Source organism: Sinohyriopsis cumingii, unplaced genomic scaffold (genome assembly GCF_028554795.1).
Source record: "Sinohyriopsis cumingii isolate HCF-2022 unplaced genomic scaffold, ASM2855479v2 utg001994l, whole genome shotgun sequence".
In the NCBI taxonomy this organism is placed as follows: Eukaryota; Metazoa; Mollusca; class Bivalvia; order Unionida; family Unionidae; genus Sinohyriopsis; species Sinohyriopsis cumingii.
The window spans coordinates 463,256-488,424 of NW_028316099.1; the positions used below are offsets into that span (position 1 = coordinate 463,256).

The window sequence follows — 25,169 nt, forward strand, 5'->3', positions numbered from 1 at the left end:
TTTTCTGCCAAAATATATACACAGTTTGACGTTTCCTGTCGTTCTATCAGTATCATGGCATGCTTGCAAGAGTAGGCTCACTGCTGCATTGGTTTCCTAGAAAACCAGACATTTTTAATTAGATGGGTTTCCATAGGAATTACCAAAAGGTCTGAAATTGTTTTCCCACAAATATGTTGAAAATTTCAGCTGTGTGCCTAAAATATGAAAATGATGTTTTCAGTATGTAGATAATAAAAAAATTATTAAAAGAATTGAGTGTAGAAACCACTGAGATAAAAATATTGGCAGTTCACATCTCAGCTTGCCTGATGGTTGAGCTGCCTTTAAATGTTTTCTGTCAAAGTTAAAACATTTTAAGGGGTTAATTTTCTTATTTTTCTGGAGAACTTGCTTTCTTAGAGTGGTACCTGACTTGGAGCCAGGATAAAAATAAAATCTATTCTGTTCCGAGTTTGGGAATCTATGAAACAGTTAATTGGGCATATTTACTATATTCGGCTGGTTCTCTTTTTTTCTCGTTCTTTTTATTTTGAGTGGGATGCAGATCCCATATTAGTTTATAGTTATTTACATACATGTAACTTTTAAAATTCTTAATCCTGATTTGTGCATTATTTTCATTCTACACCATAGATTTGTTTAATCTAAACCTTGATCATGACTTGAGTTTTTTACCTTTTCAATTTAGCTGTTTTATATACCTTTTTATTTTATTACAACCATCATCTTATATCAACTGCTAAGATATGTTGTGAAATAATATTCATTCATTGTACAGCATATTTGTGCTGGAATCTTTGATTGTAACGTTTGACAGAGCCATCAATTGTTTGCGATAAACAAAATTCTGCCCTTGGCAAGCATTGCCTTTGTTGTCTCCACCCCTGGAAAGAAAACCATTGCAAACTGCTTTTTTCTTTAATGTATTAATAGTCATGCAAAAATAACTAGACATAGGTATTTGAATTAAAAAGCTATATATTTGTTTAAGTATATTACAGAATGAAAGAATATTGTCCATGAAATGGCACACAGACACACACACTCTGTCTGTCTGTCTGTCTGTCTCTCTCTCTCTCCTGGGCTGGCGCTCTGCCAATTTCACCTGCTTCATACAACAACCCTGGCTTGTGATGCATTTAATGAATTCTGCATGTTTTCAGTTAAAGTAATTTTGACTAGGTAATTTGTTTTCAGAGAGGCAAATTCAGTTTGAACTATTATAATGCAGTAGAAATTTAGAAAAGAATGCAAATAGTTCTCCAAATGGCTTCTTTTTAAAAAATATACTACATCTTTTGTGGTTCATTTTCACCATATTTTGGATTTCCCTTAAAGCTTTGGAAACTGCTATATTCTTTGAGTCAACTATACATGGTACTTTCAGTGTTCTGATTGCATAAGAATGGCTTTCACTGGATTTTTCTACTTTGAAGTCTTTTTTGAGGTTTTGGGAATAAACGCATACTCATCAAATTCAAAGAATACTGTCTCTCCTGCTGTACAGTTTGATTACAAAGTGCCAGTTTAAATAATTTAATTTTAATGAGGATGTTATAATTTCAAGATTAATCAAGATTTCAAAAGTTGAACAAGCAAGTTAACTTAAAGTTTTAGATTATAATGAGACCTTTATAAAAAAGGTTTTGCTAAATTTATATCTTAAATGTAGTCTTTATAAATTTTAATGCATTTAATTCACATTTCAAAGTAATCTATGAAAATTGTCATTGATTGAAACAAGAATCAAGTGTGTAATCATTGGTCTTTCTTTTCTTCCTGCAGGCAGATGTAAATTTATATTTTTCATTTAAAAGAGAACTAAAATTATTTGCTTTTCCAAATTTCAGCTTCAAATCAGTCGATCTAAAACAATAGTTGGACCTCTGTCATTTGATGTAAGTGACCCACTGCCCAAGACAGACCACATGAGGCGATACTCAAGTATGCACAACCCACAATCCCCCACCATGAAAAATAACATCGATAAACCCCGACTTGGGAACCAACGACATGTCAGCATACCTGCAAGTAGACCAGAAATGATGTCAGAAAATGCAGTAAAACTCTGTGTGGAGGGTTTAATTCATTCCAGTGCAAAACCCATATTTTCTAGTGCATCATCGTGGCGAGACAAAAGTGATCTTGAGAGATTACAGTTATTGGCTCATAAGAAAGGAATGTCAGCCGGACTTGTAAGGATGTATATTGAAACAGGTGCTACTTCATCTGAAATATCAAGGTATCCAAATATTATCAGAGACAATACCCAAAATCAAAAGTCTCAAAATTTTGAAGATCCTTTGATAGTTCAGCCACTGCTTAAAGGACAGATAACGTATTCTGAGACAGAAGATCCTGTGTCGCCATGGGAAAAAAAACACATTGACCGAAATCAAAAACTTTTGAATCGAAGTATTTCCAAGAAAAATAAATTAAAGACTGTAGATACTGCTCACAGTGTGTCTGGTGCCGTTATCGATAATGTGGATTTGCAGATGAGCTAGAGTACAAGGTCAAGGGTACAAAGTTCTTGGCTTGGGGGTGGGGGTGTCAGCGTGAGTATCAGGTCCCCTCGCCTAGATGACCAGCTGAAAAGGCTAACACAGCTGTCCAGCTTAAAAACTTGTGGCCATTTTTGACTTGCAGTGGATTGCTGTGACTAATAATTTTGACGGTCATGAAGCTCATCCAAATTGTTATTGATTAAATGTTGTGCCGCAATTTTAATGTGAAGCCTGTGATATTTTTATTTAATGGCAGATTTTGATAGCCATCGACCTAAAAACCTTTTGAACTTAGTCATGTTAATTGCTTTTATCTTTGTAGAAAATGTTTTGATTATAATCAACATTAAATCGTTACACTATGATAGGACTCTTTACCAAAACATTTCATTTCATTGGAATGAGTTAACAGACAAAACTTTTATGCATAACATCAAAGTTATTTAAATTTTCACAAAACAAGAAATTACAAGAAGTATTTTTCCACTGTAAGATGTAATGTCAAGTATTTATTTCCATGGTAGAGAGCATCATCTGACCTTGTTGTTCAAGGAATGGGCATTTTAATATTCATACTGTGAGGACATTTCTAGTTTCACTTATTTTAGAAGTAAATTTTATTCTGTTTAATTCTTTTGCTTGTTCATTTAATGATCTCTTGAGTTAAAGTTGTTTGTGTGTGTAAATATTTGTGTACATACATGCATACATACATACATACATACAACATACATACATACATACATACATACTTGCCTAGAGGGATTTTCCTGGGAAAATTTCATGTGTCTGCATCTATTATTTAAGTCAATATTTTGGCAACTTTTGTGGAAAATAATGGCAATTTCAATTTCTAGAATATCCTTTCTTTATATTAGAAGATAAACTTTAAGCAAAAGAATTTATCTTATTGTAACACAAATTAAGAATTTCAGCTTTTGGCTGCATCATGGTATGATACTGGTATGGTAAGTATTATTCTGTTGTGTCAAGAAGATTGAACTTATTGTATGTATTGTATATACCCTTTCTTTCCCGATTTTGTTTTGTTTTAACTGTAGAAAATTGACTGCCACAATAACTAAAGGTTGTGAGTTATCAATAATGGAGCAGGAATACATTAGTGCTCAGGGTAGCAATATATTATACTTACAACAAGAGCTTTTTAAATTTTTATTTTTCTATATTATAGTCTGTGATTTTAACAATTTTAACTTGTTACTTTTGAAAATTCATGTACCTTGATGATTTTTTACACATATCTTCCCCTAACCTTTCCGTAGTAATCATACACTTACTAAAAATTAATTAATTTCTCTTTTCTTACACAGATGATACAAACTACTTTTGCTTTCACTTCTGAAATGTCCAGAGTAATTGCTCTTTTGAGTGACTGGCCAGCCATTCACTGTTTCTGGTACCAGATATCAGTGTATATTCACAGAAACTAGGATTTGTAATGATGTAATATGTATCATACTGTATCTTAGAGAACATTCATGGTGTTGGCAGTCACACCCCTTTCCAGGTCATGGTGTTGCCAATCATGCCCTTTCCAGGCCATGGTGTTGGCAGTCACACCCCTTTCCATGTCATGATGTTGGCAGTCACACACCATTCCAGGTCATGGTGTTGGCAGTCACACCCCATTCAATTCCATGGTATTGGCAGTCACACCCCTTTCCATGTCATGTTGTTGGCAGTCACACCCCATTCCAGGTCATGGAGTTGGCAGTCACACCCCTTTCAATTCCATGGTATTGGCAGTCACACCTCTTTCCAGCCAATGAACAGTTGGTAACATATAAATTGTAGATGAATTGATGCTGTAAAGTTTACACAAAGAAAATGCATACATGTTATGCATGTCAGGATTAAATTTCATTACTTTTAAAGTAGGTTGTTTAAATAAAAGCTTATGTACAGCAAATGCACACTGAGGTCAATTCACTGCAATGAGTTGTTCCAACAACAACAAAAATCATGGAACTTCTTATGAGTTTTTCTCTTTAATTCTTTTAAATTTCAAGTTACATGTTAAATGCAGTTCTGTCTGGACAAGTAAACATTCTGTAACAAATGTTGATATAATATCTACAAAGACAGATTTTGATGTTTCTATGCAATATTATTCTATAATACTTCTCTTATGAGAAAGTGCACACAAGGTCATGTGACACTGTTTTGGTTGATTGATCAATAGTTACTCTTCACATGAAAGACTTTTGCAGTGCAGCCATAACTGGTCTGTGCATGATTGAATGCAAAAACTAGATGGGGGGGGGGGGTCATGCATGCTGACCATTGAGTCACCAGTCTTTTTTACAGATTCTGCCATATTTAACTTGATATATAATTAGCTAGGATGAGTTGTGTTACAGGTTGATCTAGAGTTGTCATATTAGAGATTTCTCAAAGTCTGTATTTTTATTTCCTTGCATAATGAGACTTCTAAAGGACTGTATACTGTATAAAAAAATCCATTAAACACCAGAGTACTTGTATGCAACACTTTGTTATAAACACAGAGCATGCATTATAGACGTTTAGTTGCCACTGAATTATCCTTTCCAATATTTATAATACATGTAGTATGGACGAAGCAATATGGACTATATAGTTGTTTCTTTTGTGTATGCAGTCTTTCTTATGATTGTGCTTTTGCGACTAATGAGTGTATTTTGAAAATATTTAAGTAAATTGACCTCTCGGTTCTTCGTGCACGTGTAATGCATTTTTAGGGAAATAACCAATTAACGAGTGGGAGCAGTGATCAATAAGGCTGATTAACCTTACCTTGGTAGGATGGTACATTTCAGTGGTTTTTAATTGACATGAGTAATAACTTTACATTCCAGTATCGTGTAACATTTTAGTCCAGATTTTATCAAAATTTGGAATTTAACTTGAAATGATGCACGTTAAGACTCTGCTCACATTTATTTTGAATAGCCTAAAAATATAAAAATGCATTTGCAAATAAGATGTGCGAAGCGATTCGCATTTATCCGAGAGGTCATTTGTAAACAAATGTCATGACTATCTCTCTTGTTACTGCTTAACGGCCTTGGAGCCTAACTTGAACTCTTTTGATAATGCTTTATATGTCTGTGTTAATGTGTTTGTAGTTGCACATTAGTGTTGGCTGCTGTCTAGGTTTCCTTACGCCTAACGCGGAGCTTCAGCTTCAGCTAACGCAAAATTTTCCTTGATTCAGCAAAATTGTAAAGTAAGAAATGCACGTAGTCGATCTTTTACCAGCAAAAAAATGTGGAAAGAAATATTTCCCAATTGTTTATTAACACAATTTACAGTAATGAGGAAATAAATAGTTCCCAATTGGTTTCTCGGCACAATGTACGCTACTGCGATGTAGAAAGACTGGCAGAAGCTGCCGGAAATGTGATATAAAACATCGGCATACTCTAGTTACCTGCCAAGTGAAGTCCTTGCTAAAAGATGTCATTAAATGTACGAGAAAATTAGAACAAGCAACTCTTTCACTTGTATATTTCCAGTTAAAGCTTGAGCGAGATGGTTAAAACTTGAAAGACTCCTTTTTAAACTCGGGGACCACATTAAAAATACAGTAATACCTCAGTTATCGGAACTCACCCTGAACTCAGATTATGTGACGCTCTGTTTTACAGCAACTCCAAGATACCGTTGATCACAAGACGCATAAATTGTTTAATTTACCGCAGTGAAGAACATAATGAAAGAACGTACACAAGGATGATTTCGAACCATAATTTGTTACATCTGGATCCTCAGCAGTCAAAATCCACTCGCTAAGGCCATTGCTTTAATATTTTCCATTATATGTTTCATTCTTCTCGAATCAATGGGCCAATAGAAAATGCTTGCTAGGGTCTAATTTATGATGAAGAAGAAAACAAAGACTGTTAATTTTAAGGATGGATATGATGATAAACATTTGTTGGTTCTTGGTCCACTCCCACCCACATACCCCTAAAAAAAATAACGAAATATATTGGAATATATTAAATACTATCATCCCAAAATATAATATATGAAAGCGTTTGTATTTACAATAAATTTTTAAAGTTAACGTTTCCCTCTGACTTATAGATGTGTCGTCTTGAACTTTGTGCAAATGTAATTCGTAACTTGGTTACCTCGGGGGTCTAGCGATGGCATATGACATACACATGTATAAAGAAGTAAAGAGCAAAACCGAAAACTTGAAGTTGCTGCTGTCACGGGTATTCATTTACTTATTTCCCAGACCCGTTAGGTAAAGACTCGTGCGACCGTAAGGTCCGCTATTTCAGTCTTTTAAATTCAAGTTTCCATCTCAGAATTACGTTATGCATATAGCCTGGATTAAGCTTTTATCATTGACCGGTTTCCAGGATGTATAATTATAAATCCTTGATGCACTGGTATGATCTGACTATTTTGACAAGTCAATACATATAGGATAGGTAGATGATGAAGCTGACCCATTCCTTATGGGTTTGATACCTATATTTCTTCATTATTAATTTTGCTGACTCAAGAACTGTGTCTACGTAGAAGAGGGACTAACAATCACCTTGCCTTCACCCCCAGTACTGCAACTATCTGCACATTTCACATATAAGGCACCAACCAGTTCATCTGTGGGGGAAGGGAGGGTCTGTTTTTTTCCTGTCGCCCATTTGTTATAAACAAAATATGTTTTACTCTTCTTATCCGTCCATATCCTCCATGTACAGCCATATATTATAAGCTTTATGAACGGCTGTCTTCAGACACAGATTATGTTTTATGAACGGCTGTCTTCAGACATAGATTATGTTTTATGAACGGCTGTCTTCAAACAGATTATGTTTTATGAACGGCTGTCTTCAGACACAGATTATGTTTTATGAACGGCTGTCTTCAGACACAGATTATGTTTTATGAACGGCTGTCTTCAGACATAGATTATGTTTTATGAACGGCTGTCTTCAAACAGATTATGTTTTATGAACGGCTGTCTTCAGACACAGATTATGTTTTATGAACGGCTGTCTTCAGACACAGATTATGTTTTATGAACGGCTGTCTTCAGACACAGATTATGTTTTATGAACGGCCGTCTTCAGACACAGATTATAAGTTTTATGAACGGCTGTCTTCAGACAGATTATAAGTTTTATGAACGGCCGTCCGATATGGTCAACATCAATCGTGTTTTTTAATAACAGGTTTACTGTGAAACATCACGCCTTCAAACCACGTTTGCGAAGCATTGATTCGAATTCCATCTCTCACAAATATATCCCTATGCAACCTACTTTTAATATATAAGTGAAAAATGTTGATCAAAAATGTATTCAAAATCAACCCTACTATACAAATGTCACCTATTCTGATTCCGTATGATGCAGATGCGTATCTCCATCTCTAAGCAAATAACGGATTACCTGATCGCAGAACAGTTTCCATGCATGTAAATATAATAATTTCTTTTGGATATCATTTTATTGCTTAATTTCAAAAATATGGTTTGAATGTTCATATTATTTTGGTGGTACGGTCAATATTAAACTTGTTATACGACCAACCTTCACTCGGGGGTATTGTGACATATACTCTGTACCTATCATAAGATTGATATTGGTCGTACCGCAAAAATTGCTTTGCAATACAAAGATGAATGAAAGAACAATATTAAAATGGTATCGGAAAGCAGTTCTGACATCTTTTGTCAGGAAAGAGATCCTGTTGATATCAGAGTTACTGAATGTACCCCACCCCATCTCCAAACAAAAAAACAAAAAGACAAACAAGCCCCCCAAAAAGTGAAGGAAACGTTGTTTTATGCCATTTGTAAATCACACCTTTTAAGCAATATCATGTAAATTAAACCAAGCCAGACGAAATTGAATAGTTAAATTCCTTTACTAGGTCCCGTGATGTGACCGTATCTTTCAATTTTTGAAAATACATTTTTCATTTTTGGACTGTGACAAGACAGTAAGTGGACACAATAACCACTTTGGACTGTGACAAGACAGTAAGTGGACACAATAACCACTTTGGACTGTGACAAGACAGTAAGTGGATACAATAACCACATGTGCTTCATATCTTCTAAAGACTGACATTTTCTGTTTCAAAAGCGCGATTTAGGAAATCGTCATTTGATATCTATTAATATCCGACCTGATTAGAATTTCAGGTCATTTAACATTTTTAGTTTTGTTAGCACATTATTTAACTTCACATAGTACTTAATTGAGCAACAAACACTCGAGGTAGACAAGTGAACATGAGTAGGCACGTTTGCATCGATATCTAAATGCAGTAGTTACATTTTCAGACCATTCGATCTACTTTACATATTTTGTTTTACTTTTTGGACATGGACGTTTTTTTTTAAAAAAAAAAAAACTTGTTCATACTGACCTTCTCAAGCAAGATAATTGAAACCCTATGTAGGACCAATCGGATATTTCGATACTTTGAGTGCGTTCCAGGGCCCGATCAGGTTCTGGGGATCCTGACCTAATTTTACTAGTTTTTACACAATTTTGACCTTGAACGTATGAGCATTGTTTTCGTTTATCGTGTAAGCAAGATGTCAGAGACAAAATTGAAACAAGCCAGACCAAATTTAGTATTTAGATACCTTTGGTGGGTAGCAAGATCAAATTAGGTTCTTAAATTTTTAATCTGTATACACAACGTTTAACTTTTTGGACTTCAACGTTTTGGACAGATATTTTTAGCAATGTTTATACAAATATTTTTAGCAACAAACACTTAAGGGAGAAACATGAAATTTAAAATGTTTACTAATATTTTTTTATGTGGATATGATCTGATATTTGGTCCATTTTGGTTTTGATTGGCACTATTAAACAAAAGCCATATGAGACATACAAAGGAAACATCGTATGAATATTTGAAATCTCTTAGGCAACTTTGCATTCACTTGCATATAGCATTATTAGATTTGCAGGTTATTAAAGCGGTATTCCATTTTGCCCGCATCTTTTTAAAACTTTGTAACTGGATCTTTGTTTACAAAATTGTTTTTAAAAACTTTTAAAAAAAACCCTACTACTTAGCATAGTCAATTAGAAAACCATAGACACAGAGGATTTGTTCTGCATGCATGTGCAGAAGGGGTCATTAAATTTTCAAGTCATCATAGTACTTTTTATACTTTTTCTACAGTTCCGAATATTGTTGACTTTTGACTAAATTGGGAATATGTGCTCTACAAACTTCTATATAAAGCACAGATACTAGGACAACATTTCTGCATCCTGTTCTTATCTATGATCATTTTAACGTTAAGTGATTCCATTAGTGTCCATATCGACATAAAATGGACGTCATAATTTTAAAATTTATTCACTTGGATATATCCTTTTTTCGTTTCTCTTATGTATCAGTGTCACATTATAACGTTAGTTGTCATGGTGGGAGTTTAGGTGGGAGACAGATATTTGATTTAAAAAAACAAACGTCCCTATTAATTTACGTAGATGTTAACCCTAGTTTTGTAGTACACCGGTCGATAGGGTGATAATTATAATTATAATTCTAAAAGATGGATGTATGACCACGAAACAACTTTGCAAACTGTTTACTTGATAACATCTTGTTTAAGGCAGTAAATGGACATAATAACCACTTGTGCCCCATATCCTGTAAAGATGTGATTGATGTTGATCGTATGTGACTGAAACGATAATCTTTCGATGCGCGATGCGATTATATTTGATACAAAATGCTTGACTTTGTCTAGGAAAGAAGGAAAAAAAAATCCCTTTCTGAAGATCGGAGGACTCCCACCCAACCTCTAATAACATGGTCAGTGCCTTAGATCTGTATTAAATTGTCACTTCCTGTGTCCTCTTATTTCCAACCATCAACACCACCTCCCTTGTACTTCTTAATAATGTTCTCCAATATTATGTTTAAAAGCTGAATACATGAAGTATTATCACGACTCAATGCTTAGTTATACTCCCTTTTCCTGACGGCATTCTCTGGTGTATAGTTAAATGTGCGCCTATTGGTACCACTTTGTTCACCTTTGTCAATATTTTTACGGCCATTTCAGCAATTAAGAGTGAACTGTTCGATTTGTTTCTTTCAATAAAGTTTGAATTTACGTCAAATGCTAGTTTCTGTGAAGAAGTATTTTTAAAGTTGTTAATAACTTCACATTCTGTTCTTCGCTGGAAAGTTTAAACTATCAGCCATATAAGACGTATGTTTTAATGTACGGCACCTTTAGATTTTCATTTTCAAGTATGAGGACAGAATGTGCACATTTTTCATTTAAAATGATACAGTATCTGTTTTTTTATCGCATGCATCACATTATCTACATTAGAATTCAGATGTAATTATCCACTCTGTTTTAGATGTAAAACAAAGTTACAAAGACAACTGACTTTTATACTCCGCACGTTTCTGCTTTTCTTTCATATCAGCTAAATTAATTTCATTAGTACATGCATTATATTCCTTTCATTTCGATGTTTTATTCGTCATCTTTCTTGTCTATTTAATTAATTGAAGAATTAGTAAAGCCGTCGTGTCTTTAATTGACTCGTTTTAGTTATAAACTGCCACAAGGTATAAAGATTGTTTCGTGTTTTTCTCATTGTTTTGGTTCAGTAAGATAAGGCAAGCCTTATTCGTAATATTTTGGGTTTAAAGCAATTAATTCCGTTAGATGATGTATTCTAATTTGTGAGAATGGTATGTTTTACACGCATGATTAGATTAAAGGCATTCTAACGAAACTTTAGAGAAATTGAATATTAAGTTTAAATAAAGTAGAACTCTAACGCCTGATTTTACAATTAAATAGAATTACAGTTTCATTTACGAAATATCACCCTTTAATAGGCTCAATTTTAAATTTAGCAATTCCAATGGTCTAGGATTAGGGTGGCTTTGAGACTAACATGTTGCTTTGAAGGACAAAGTCTGTCATTTGGCAATCAGATTCGTATAGATTACAAATTGTTTCCTAAGCCAATTCTTTTTCATAAGGATATTATTCGAGTCACACACACACACACACACGCATATATATATATATATATATATATATATATATATATATATATATATATATATATATATATATATATATATATATATATATATATATATATATATATGTGCAAGGTCTGGACGTATATAATCAAGGTCACTGAAAATTTAAACATTTTTATTTGCTTTACTAGTCTTGTCCTAAATAAAAACGTTGGACACTACATCAGCCATCTTGAATGTCTTTTTATCGCTACTCCTTCAGTGGAAAAGTCATAACGATAATTGGTTTCTACGAGTAGACTTTTGAAGCTGTCTTGGTGGTCCTAAATGAAAATGGTGACGATCCGACATCCAACATGACCACCGTGAGAGCTATTTTGAAAATCTTGTAACCGCTACTCCCAAACGGAAAGTCATATCGACATGGACCTGCTAGACACTAATTTGACAATTGTAGCATTCAAGAATATTCAGTATGGTTGTTACAGTGATCATGGTTACTCAGCCTAGATGGATGGTAATATTGACCTAGGGTTTTCACCAACAGACGTCTTGTGATGTCTAGTTGGACCTAAAAGTATGGTGCTGATCTGACATCCATTATGGCCACTATGACAGCATTCTTGACAGTCTTGTTTTCTGTACTCATTTAGAAAGAATGATATACAGACATGAAGTTTACGCCAGATCACTTCTTTTGAGATCTAGTTGGTTATAATTTTAAATTAGCGTGGATCTCACCTACAATATGGCCACAATGGCAGCCATTTTGAAACTCTTGTTATTCCTCCTTTCGACATGGGGTTTTCACAAAGAAGACTTCTTTAGCTGGATCTAACTGAAAATGTGCTAATCTGATGTCCAATATGGTCAACAAGACATCGAGCTTCGAAATCTTGCTATCGTACTCATCCGGAATGGACAGTCATATTCAAACGGGATTTTCACCAAAAGACGTAGAACCATACCTATTTGGTTGCATATGAAAATGGTGTCAGTGTTCAATCCAATATGGTTGCCACAGCGGGTAGTTTCAAATTATGCATTTTGCTTAGCAACATCAGGTTACAACAGTCGGCATTTAAAAATAAGAAGAAAAGGTCTTGTCTTGAATTCGTGTTAATTGTTATCGGCTTTTCGAGAGGCTGTCATTCTTAGAAAAGCTTGTTTACTATTTAACATATTATATTTCTGAGTTGGTATAAGACACTGAAAAGAATTTCGCGTTACAACTTGTATTGACTCGGCGTAACAACTTTTACTGACTTCGCGTAACAACTTTTATTATATGCTCATTTTTTTCTCCATTGTCATAATCGTGCAATATTACCCGATATTGAACTCGCGTGCAAATACACATATTGCATTCACGTACATAAGGGAACTATTTTCTGTTGTAAACAAACAATGGACGCAGACGCTAGCACTTTTGATTTGTAACCAAATCATGTACACTCACATAGTAAGCGCTTTACGTTGTGATTGTTTAAATTTGTTTCTGAATGAAGTAAAGCAGATGTTTCGTGGACTGCCACATATCAGCTGCATTGGCACATTCCGCTTAACTTTTTTGATACAATGTTTCGGATTTAGGCTAGCTATACAACAGACGCAAGAAAGGGTCCTTACAAATAACATACAAGTGACAAGGTTTTTGATACAATGTTTCGGATTTAAGCTAGCTATACAACAGACGCAAGAAAGGGTCCTTACAAATAACATACAAGTGACAAGGCATATACTGTCTTCTTTAGCTAGTAATAAGAATGGGAAAACATATACTTACAGTTTTACATCCTGAACTTCCTCAAAATGTACTTTCTTAGTTCTGCAAATCCGAATTATACGAGCCATGTCATTGGTTCTCAATCTTGATTACACATTTCGAAATTGTACTGTAATTTCGAATATAAGTTCAATTAAATCCTCCTTATTGCTCTCAAAATGAAATAAGCATTAAATTCCATAACGTCTTTTTGATAATTGCAATTGAAAGACTTCATATTTTTCCCACATTATGATTTCAAACATTCAATGACAGAAACGGAAACACATTTGCAGATGTCAACATGCTTCTCCCTCGCTTCTTCAATCCGATGTATTTCATGTGGAATTGTCAAATATAAATCCAGTCCATAAACACGAAATTTAATAGAATCGAAAAAAAACCCAACTAAAATCTATTCATTCCAGATCAAATGAAAAAATTGTTGCAATGCGCATTCATTCACAATATCACTCCACATTTCAATTTTAACTAGACAAGCCATTTACTTTCGAAAGTTATGTCCAGCGCGCGACTAAGTTCAAATTGGGCTGAGTTATGTGCGCAGTAATAATGTTGCGTAATGATGAATTTGCGCTTGTGTATTTAGTTCGGAATACGGCATACATTCAGATACTTTGTTTCTTGTAGTGTATTTTGTTAATATAATTAAGCATTAGGTAGAATTAAAAAAATGAGCGTATAATAAAAAGGTTACTGCATTTGTATGGGAAAATATGAACTAGTTTTGTCGGATGGATATACTGCACTCCCAAGGTCGTGCAGTATTTCCATTCGAAAAACTCGTTCATATCTCCCCATACAAATTCAGTAACCTATAAGTATTGACTCGGCGTATTTGACCACACACACACGCACACACACACACACACACACACACACACACACGATGCTGAAGTCTCGAATCAACTAATACCTGGATATGTTAACTTCTACACCATTTACATGCAAATTAAAAGATTAATCAGCCTAAAATAAACGTTAGAAGACGACATATTTAGAGACAAAATATATTTTTAAAATAACATACAGTGCATAATAACTTTTCCAACAATAGCACAGTACACTAAGAAGGTTACATAACGCAGATGGCTAAGTGGTGGAATAAGGGAGATAATTTATTGATTAGCACATTTTTTATAGCTCGGCATTAATATTATAGAGTGTGCTATTAAATCTGATAAAGGTTTTCATTCCATGTTCTGTGAAAGTTAATTTAAAGAACGCTTATCAAACTCAGACATCCAAATTAATGGAAAAATCGAGTATAGCTGTACAAAATACGAGATATCCATTGTGGTTAAGTGTCGATTTACTAACAGCTCTATCAGGCGCCTCCGTAAGGATGGTGGACTTGCTCTTGAAAAGGCATTGTTCGAGCAAAATAGTCGAAGGAAATGTAACTTAAACAACAGTTTTCATTGAAAGAGTCCACTTTATCAATGAATGTGCAAAGTTTATTCAGTAATTTAGCAAACTGATTCTTCAAAATGAGTGGTAAATCGGGATTTTGCAATAGTTTCCAAAAGGAAGTGGAAAATGGCGGCTGTCTTTTGTACCCAAACTCCGTGTCCTTATAAATAGGACTCAGAATAATAGACCCTTTCCAGTCACGTGTTAAATATGTCCCGCCTACTCAGGGCTTGCAGAGAACGAAGCTAAAGATGTAAGCCAGTAGAACAGAAAGAATACGGTGACACATTACAAGGGCAGATTAGTAAAGTTAGTGTTTAATTCTATATGGATCGTGCCTTATACTGACACAGAACGCATACGTAAGGAACCATACTGGATACAATATTGATGGGGAATTTGGCCCAAATGAGAAAATCTAACCTTCCCTTTGCGCAAATTCAAAACGTTTCGGGCTGAGCAAGCTCTTCGTCAAAGGAGAATTTTATTTTTAATAAAACAAAATAGGCTATGATAGTCGATTATTATTCCATTATAGATCTAAATAGGCTTATGATAATCTAATATTGTCCCATTGTAGATGTAAATAGGCTTTTGATAATATATTGTTGTCCCATTGTAGATGTAAATAGGCTTTTGATAATTAATATATTGTTGTCCCATTATAGATGTAAATAGTCTTTTGATAATCTATTATTGCCCCATTGTAGATCTAAATAGGCTATGATAGTCCATTATTGGCCTAGAAATATATCAATTTTCTGTAAACCTTTAAAGGCTATTCAAGATGTGTTTTATGCTTTTACATTTTCCAGTATTAAAAGCGTTTTTTTTAAAAAAAAAATGCAGTAATTTTTCTCCATGGAATGGGTACAATTAAATGCTCGGTGTATCATCGTAAGCAATTGGGCGTAGGTGGTCGTTAATCAGGTAAGCTGTACCAACTGCAGGAAAGTGGAAAACAGTTATCGATAACATTCTTCGTCGTTATTATCTAATATTGAGATATCGAAGTTCGTTCGCACCTCTAGATGTTGTTTTTCGAAACATTATCAAGAGGTATTGAATGTGCATTTCATGTAAATGTATGTATGAAAGATGAAACAGTGTTAAAGTACACGTGTTAAATTTTTTTCTTCATGTGAGTTTAAGTGTGACAGATTAGATAATGTTAAATGCAAAACTAGTTTTTCTGTAACGTAAACATATTGGGATATTTAGTTTATGTAAGCACTCTCAGGAGATTTATCGCATGCTTTCTGTAAATATTTTATTTTTATGTCAGCATCTGTCAGACATATAATAACAGATCATATTAGTTCATATATAGACTACCACAAGCTGTCATAAGTGTGTCCCAAGAGTTTTCAAAAGTGTTAAATGTCCGTGTAAGTAGGCGATATCACTGAGACAGAACCGTTACATGACAATGGCAATGGCCCCGCTTCTTTAGTATAATTTGCAGACACGATGGCATTGTCATGTACTTATTGTAATTGCTGAAAGGCACCCGCATATGTAAACTAATTATCTTCTGTAAACAGGTCTGTGATAATTAATTAAAGCCGCCCTTTCTGCCTTTAATTTGAACTTCACGCAAACCTGTATAAATATTAGGACTCGAGGCGAATCGTAATTGCTGCAGATGATAAAAGGTTCCCCGACCTGGCACATAATAAAGTCGTAACTTGTTTCAATTTCTTGCAGTTTTCATTGCTTTTCTATCAATGGCTGTTCGTGCCGTTAACATTTTGATTTTTTCACAAAGAAAGCTTTTGAAAATAAGATGTTTTATTCACGAAAAAGTGTTATTCTTCGAATGAAGATACTGTATCTTTCTTTTCACGAAAGGTTTATGAAGCAAGTACTGTCAAAATCGTCATGAAAATGTTAGCACTTTTTCTCGTAAAATGTGTGCCCTGACCAAACATGTAAATACGAAGATTTTATTTGAAACAAGAAAGTAAAACACATAATGCGTTTGATATAAAAAAAATGGCAGATATGTAAAGCAGAATATCACTTCATCATCCATCTATTGTGAGACCAATTAGAAACGATGTTTTCAATTTAAAGTTTTGACAAAGGTTACACAAACATTCATCAAACATGGCGATATTTAGATAGCTTTTATTTTATTATGATAGAAAACTATGCCTGAACTTTTAATGTGAGAGAAATAAGGACAGAAATAAAACTACCTGCAATGCAACTTTGTACAAAGTTAGTTTATTGGAGTTGAAGACTTTGTACCCCAACATTTTAGTGGTGTGGGATTTCTTTAAATCGTTTTCAATGTTTTCGTTGCAAAATTATTGAGTTATAATTGATATTTTGCTGAAAAGTTTAACTTTATGAATGTAATGGGAAATACTAATGCCAAAAGCTGCATGCTTCACAAGCACGGGTAGCATGGATATTATACAAAAACCACGCGTATGCTGTTATTGAAGTCAAATAAAGGGCATAATAAGGATTTGCTAAACTGCTGAAGGTTTTACTCTAATTAAATGACAAGCCAGTTGTTGATTTAATATTTTTTTTGTACCAGCTTGGATTACTATCATATGTTTTCCACATATCGTGATACATCTTGTAGCGATATTTTCCTGGCATCATCTCTGTTTAAAAATGGCAAAACGATGCCAGTTCTGTTCATCAGTCATAAAGAAAATGTATGGAAATCTTCATTTGTCATGACATATTAAGCAAACCTGCAATACTAAAAACACCTAGTTGTCAATTTGCAGGTAAAACTACAACGTGTGGATAATGAAATTTTAAATTATTGCATGTTTTCTCAATTGTTTTAATTACGATATTAACCAATACATTTCTTGTTATTTTCCTTTTGTCCTTCATTTGTAAACTAAAATGAATCACCAGTCTGCAGAACTGAGGTTACATATACCATAATAAGGGTTACAAATGACAGAAATGAGGGTAGAAAAGAACGAAATGATGGTACCAGATCAAGGAAATGAGAGATACAGAATAAAAACTCAGACAAATGAAACAAAATGATGGCTACAGATGACAGAAATGAGGTTTACAGATGACAGAAACGAGGGTTACAGAGAAGAAAATGAAGTTTACAGATGACATAAATGATGGTTACAGATGACAAAATGAGAGCAACAGAGCAACAAATAACATAAATAAGGGTTGCAGATGTCAACATAGCCTGTTGTTAGAGAGTTGATGAAAATAACATCAGATGTAGACAGAATGGACTTTAAGTCTGGGCGCAATAAAAGCAACTTTCACACGGTGCACAAGAGATCCAAATGACTCGAAATACAATTAGACCATCATCAAAATGTATGGTTGATGCCTTCACATTCTAAGATTAAATGGTTTTCGTATTGCTAAAAAATACATAAGCCTGGGGGTTTCCTCTTTTTACTGTGTGTGTGTGTGTACATGTGCGTACTTGTGTCTGTGTGTGTATGTGTGTTGGTGATAATCTATTTACAACCAACACAGTAACTTGATTACAACCTAAGAAGAAATGACAAGATTAAACCAAAAGTAATTTTTCTAATAAATATAAAATAGCGGCAACCTCGACGAAAATATTCAGTGCTCGTCAGTTACAAAGTCCTATAAGAAATATTACTTTATTTTGCGATCTATAAACACACATATTTCTTTTTTAAAGTCTACTTTCTCTGTTTAACCACAATAAAAATACGTCATTAACAACACAATTTAACACCAGTCAGATCTGCCCCGGTACAGTACTTTACAGAAAAATCGTACATTTTCGCCGGAAAGTTCTCTACCAAAAAATGAAACTCTAATTTATTAGGACTCACTTGATTTAACTGGAAGATTGACCGAGGTGTTACGAATAGAAAAATAGTTCTATCATTCGTAACATCTCGATCAGTCCTTATTTCATAAATAGCCAAAGTGGTTCGAATAGGAAGTATTGACATACATTCAAGGTATGATCCGTAGGATTGACTTCGAAGTTGCCAATGAATGTAACACATTTGTGAAAATGCCCGTTTTATCAGTCAATAAGTGACTTGTGTAAAAAATATAGACATTTTGATTGGCTCAGAGTAAAATAAAAAACTATGCGCTCAGTTATTGGTTAAAGAGGCATTTGCACGTTCATAAAAAATGAAGAATTCTAAGTAAAGGCGGCTACACAATTTAAAGGAGTGTTGTGGATTGTAACCCGTGACTTGAGAGGATGGCGCGTGTGGGCAGACTCTTTTCTTCAAGACCTAAAGCCTAAACCTTGACAAAAATTACTTGTTTATTTGACCTTTCATTAGAAGAGATATTAAGACCTGGCACAAAGTAGAAAAAAAGGCACATTGATATGGGTTCATGGTTCACGGTTAACTGCCACATATCACGCAAGCAATATGCATTCGTTCTAACGCCTGTCTTGGGAGTGTACTACTATCTCATGAATATTCCACTGAAACACGTATGTATGACGCAGAATACAGGTGGCATCAAGAAGGACAGATACTGCTATAAAAATATTTTAATATTAAGGTATTTTACATGCTGAATTTAGCTGTAGTTGTTATCAAACTTAAAAATTCGGTGGTTTGGAAATGTTGGTATGGTGTATGGATTGTATAATCTTCACAACAAAAACGAAACAAATCAGTCGTTTCTCTGGAGACCGAATGAAATTAAAGAATGTTAAATACCGCGTTTATTAGGTCATCACAACCACATTTTGATGATCGCTGGAATTAGATTCGATTTCTGATTAGGTTAAAACTGGCGAAAAGAGCAATAGTGATAGTAAAAAATGAATAATTTATAGAAACGTTCGATTGCATCATTTTTTTTTTACTTCGGTGATATATCGCCATAAACTTGAACATAATATATAATTATGGACGTAATTATTACTAACCTCTGGTATTTAAAACCGAAAACATGCACTTATTAGAATACGGTTTTTCAAAACGTCTTGGGAATATAGGCTAATGTTTGCGATTTTGTTAACAAATTAACTTTGGGAAGAAAAAGTATTTTGTGTTCATGCTGTTTATATATCAGTATCAAAGACAGGAGTATCAAATAAATATATTAATTATAAATATATTAATTCGATAACACGTATGAGAAAGGAGCATATGGATAATGGGATCGCGTGGCATTTCATCATTATCTGCAGATTCTTTTTTTCTTCATGTTTTTCAATTTTGTGGTAATGCACACATATAGGTAGTATAGTAACGTTTGTCAGAAGGTGGCGGAGATGTTTGATCTCCCCATCTCCTTGTGGTTTTTTGTTATCGTTATGTAGGAAATGATTGACCATGGTGTTATTGCCCGGTTCGAGTAAACATCAACATGAAATATGAAAATAAGCGATGAAATAACAGAGATCAAAGCAGAGATAGAATAACACGAGAGCCCGTACGTAAAATCTAACAATTTAATCAATTACATGAATAATATCAAAATAGAACCTGACATGTGAATGATTCACTTCTCTTAGAAACAGGGTTACAAAATCAAATTCAATTAGCCGTTCTGTTATACTGATAGAACAATTTTCATCATATAATCGAGTGACTGATCGAGCTCAAATTGTCGGCACGACCGCGTCATCTGGTGCTTCCGGTCTTTTCAAATCACTGCTGGTGATAGGTATGCGTTTCTGTAGTTTCATTATTCTCCCTCTATCTAGCCTCTTCGGTCGTCAACCTCTTGGTTTCAGACTGTGCTTTTTTCCCACTGAGCAATACCGGTATGGAGCTTTTACCTTTAAATAAAAATATGTATCCAACTTAAAACTGTGTCAGGTTTCATTTCCTCCAATATTTTCACTCTTCTGCGTCAGATATCGTCTATCGAAACGCAACAGAACTAGCTATGGTCATTTCGCAGAGTAGTACACACCAGCATAACTAGGCCAGATGGCATATGTTCCTCGATTCTCTGTTGAAGAGAATTCACAGTTTAATTATACACGAATTTAAAAAAATCGTGTCAGGTTCCAACTCCAACATTCTCACTCTCCTGCGTCAGATATCGTCTATCGAAACTCAACAGAACTAGCTATGGTCATTTCGCAGAGTAATACACACCAGCTTAACTAGGCCAGTTAGCACATGATTCTCAATTATCGGTTGAAGAGAATTCACAACTTAATTATACACGAATTAATGAGCTTCGCTCCTTGCTACTTTGCAAATTATCGATTCATTGACATCCATTTTCAGACATAGAAAAGGCAATCATCAGCATATTCTGATTTAAATCATTTAAGACAGATAACTTACATATTCACATACTTTTATTCAGAAGAAATGCATGAAATCTCACGATTCATGATTTCTATTACATACAAAACAACTGAATCAGAACTCATTCATATAACGAAATATTGAATAACATTCTTACAGTATATGAATCATATAACTTACACGATTATTACTGAATTGAAGGAAAAATTGAAATGAGAATTTAAAACGAATAAATTCAACCATTAATTACAAACTTGCACCAATGAATTCACTGTATGTAATTGAGGCAAACATTGCCTTCTAGAGCCTTCGCTCGCTTTCGTCAGAGGATTCCCGCCGCGTCTTCTCTGGCTCCGGGTCTCACGAATGTCCAGACCCCCTAGTCCCTTGGACAATTTGTTTAACGAGAGAAATTACTTTTACTCGGACTTTTCCCTTCGTCAGAAAAACTTGGACTACCTAATATCGCGAGGGAGATTATTTTCAAACCCTGATTTCCGTCTGGGAACACTCTCAATTAGTTTAGCCAATTAGGATTACTACTTTAACCACCAAAATTTTATATAATTCTCAAAGAAGTCAAAGTAATCCTCTCTAGTCCGCCTTAATTAATAACTATTCCGAAAAATATTATTTTATGACACCAATTTCAAATGACCCCCAACGTCTGAAACGTTTTCCCTGGTTTGTTACAACTTTTACAACTAATGACTTTGCGTTAACAGTGCACACTAATTAGCTTTTGCCGCTAGTCCAGCTAGTCCTAATTCAAATTCAGTTCATAAACCAAACAAAAGAGATTCCATCCCTCGCAGTCAATAAATTAAAGCGTGTCTAACCCATACGTCAAACTTAATTTTTACGTGTCAGTCTGACCCCGACAGAATGTACAGCGAAATTATCTCTACAAAAGTTTTCACCCTTACCCCGTTTATATTGAAAATGGCAAAACACACTGAAATTGATTAATAATGACAGTGACAGTATTCATTTATTTATTTATATATTTATTTTCCTGTGCAGTAAAATACTTATGGCAATAACGCAAAAATAATGCAGAACTAAAATCGTTGATAAATAAGTCTTCAGCTCGTAATAAAACATGACATTGATTGGTGAACTGAACTTATTTTATTCACTGATCTAGCAATTAATGTAATTATTTCTTTAATTCATTACATTTTTATTTGATCCATCCATCTGTCTGTTTATTTATACATCCAGTTCGGGTACCTACATACATTTCCATAAAACATCAAAGAATTAGTGAACGAAAGCCTGCTTGAACGAAAACCCGTGTTAACGAAAGCAAAGGTACGAAAATTATTGCTTATTCTAGCTGGAATGGTTGATAAAACGAAACTACACGATATAGTTACTTTGTGACATTTGGATGAAATCAGTCAAATATTTCCTTGTTTAGAGTTATGATGTCGATAATTATGGAAAAAAAAGTATAAAATGGGAGCATCGTAATAAAAAAAGAAACAGAACTATATCTGATGAAAATATACAGGAATAAAGGAAGAATTATATACCAAGAATGAAACCATATTGTACCCAGATCACTAAATATTATTTAACAGCAATGCAATACAAACTTTAAATATGTATGCAAATAAAATACATTTACACTAGATGTGTACGAAATATGTTTACACAGTACGGAGTTCTGAAATGTTTTAGTAGTGTGATAGCGTAAGTTCACGTGATACGAATATCCGCGCCCTTTAAAACCATAAGGAAAGATCGATATTTAATATTGGTATATAAACTATCCACTGGAGGTAGCATTTTGTTCATACATAGTTAATAAGGTGATATACATTGCACAAAATCATGATACAATAAATTGCTTTGTATTCAAATAACAAATGTGACAACGACTATACATTAAGAGTAATAGATTAAGTTTGATAAAATACGTCAGATTCTAAAAGCGGTTTTATTTTGTTTAGTGAACTGATATTTTTGCATGTAACCAATATTTGTATTCTTTCTCGCAATATTTTTATGTCGTTTTCAGTTAGTTCTGCTGACCTTTGCATGACAAATGCACTGACAAGGACGCAGTGGCGCAAGCGCAAAACTCAGCATGATACAAAACTTGACTTTTTTAAAATGACGTGTATTCATAACTACGGTTAAAAGCTACGTGTTACCGGGTGGGGGAATCAATATCACCTATTGATAATTACGTCTAAAAGCCATGTTTTATGGGTTTGGGGGGTGGGGTGGAGGGGGTGGTGGCTACAATATCACCTATTGATAACTACGGCTAAAAGCCTCATGTTACTGGGTGGGGACTTCAATACTACCTATTGACAACTACGGCTAAACGCCACGTGTTATTGCTTGGGGGGCTTCAATAGGACGCATTAATCACTACGGCTAAAAGCCATGTATTACTGGATGGGGGCTTAAAATATCACCTATTGATAACTACGGTTAAAAGCCATGTGTTACTGGGTGGGGACTTAAATATCACCTTTTAATAATACGGCTAAAAGCCATGTGTTATTGCGTGTGGGCTTCAATGACACTTATTGATGACTACGGCTAAATGTCTGGGTTACTTGGTGGGGGATTTCAATATCACCTATTCATAACTACGGCTAAAAGCCATGATTTACTCGATGGGGGAATTTTGTCTCTTATTCATAACTACGGTTAAAAGTCATGGGTTACTGGATAGAGACTTAACTGTTGCTTATTCATAACTACGGCTTAAAATTATGGATTACTTGATGGAGGCTTTTTATGTCTCTTATTCATAACTATGGCTAAAACCCATAGGTTACTAGATAGTTGGTTTAATGTCCCTTATTCATAAATATGGCTAAAAGCTACGGGTTACTGGGTGGAGCACACTTTAAATCTGATGCTATTGAATGACTTTAGGATTTAAAACCAAAATGAGTTTGCTTTATGAGGGGACTACACTTGTACTTTCGTGCCACTACTTGCTTCCAGAACTTAAAGAGTTTGAAACTGCTAGCCATCAAACAATAATAGCCAAACGAAAGTCCGGAGCTATATATATTTTTCTGTACTGACAAGATGAATAATCCTAATATGATTCATCGAAACTTGAGTCCCAGCAAGGATATGTGACCTCATATAACGATAAGAACGTGAAAACGAGCAGGACGCCATTTGGTTAGCTTATACCAATATCGACATGTATGTGTATATGTCACTTGATATATTTCTATTACTTATCTGTCATTTTAATATAAATAAAAGATTACCATAAGTATTATATTACAGCATTAAAAAAACATTATGTGAATTCTACGTATTCCGGAACTGATAATGCATTGCATTATGAACTACTGACTATATCAAAACAAACTCGCACGAGAATAGTGGGTGCAAGTAGATTTCACCCCAGATATCTAATGCATAGCTGTGTCGAATTATTTGAGCAGGTATGCAGTTTGGACGTATTCATGATTTATAACCATTTTATCATTATTTGATTCTGAGGTTTTCTCTTTATGAACAGTACCGAATCGCATATGTTGTGCAAAATGCCAACTGGAATCATTATAGAAATAATAATAATATAAAAAAAAATAAACAAACACTATCAAACAATTACCACAGATATATAGTTGTTTACATTGTTTCCTAACTGCGAGATCTTTTGTTTCTTTGCTCATTATTACTTCAACAGAGTCATCCTTGTCAATTAAAACGCAACCTCAAGGATTCCAACGCAACGATAGACCTATTTCTATGCACGATGTGTTTTGCTTGTTATTGCGGTAGAGCTGTGACAACATTCAGGTAAATTAGGAAAGCTATGCAGGTTAAAAGCCACGTTGTCCGAGTTCATCAGTGAAGTGGTTTTACTGTCCAATGAGTTCTTGCATCATCTACTGTCTGCATACGAGGCTTCAGTGAGGATTCGCCTATACGGAGACCAGAATAAATCATACCCGTGTAATTGGCGTCAGTTTGATGAGATCAAATTATGATATCTTTTGCAACCTATTATTGAAACAGGATATTTTTGCAACCTATTATCTGAACAGAAAATGTTATTTCAATGATCGTTCAGCCTTTCCTATGTAAAGGAACTCATTTTATCGTCTTAGTAACAATTATCTCACTGTGTGCAAAGCAAGAAATAATAAAGAATAATCTTACTTAATTCCATACATTTGACTAGAAGATAACTATATTGAGATTGTCAATTACACT

General features: G+C 34.3%; 1 protein-coding gene across 3 annotated transcripts in view; it reads left to right on the plus strand.

The window, feature by feature from the left end:
- The window catches only part of LOC149771287 (uncharacterized), a 181,814-nt gene extending 171,178 nt beyond the window's left edge, over window positions 1-10,636 (plus strand). For all 3 annotated transcript variants that reach the window (XM_089948667.1, XM_089948668.1, XM_089948669.1), the window contains one exon: window positions 1,854-10,636. In XM_089948667.1, coding sequence (XP_089804793.1) covers window positions 1,854-2,510 — 657 coding nt within the window. In that variant the 3' untranslated portion in view covers window positions 2,511-10,636. The remainder of the gene's footprint in view (window positions 1-1,853) is intronic.
- The last annotated feature ends 14,533 nt before the right edge of the window (window positions 10,637-25,169 follow it).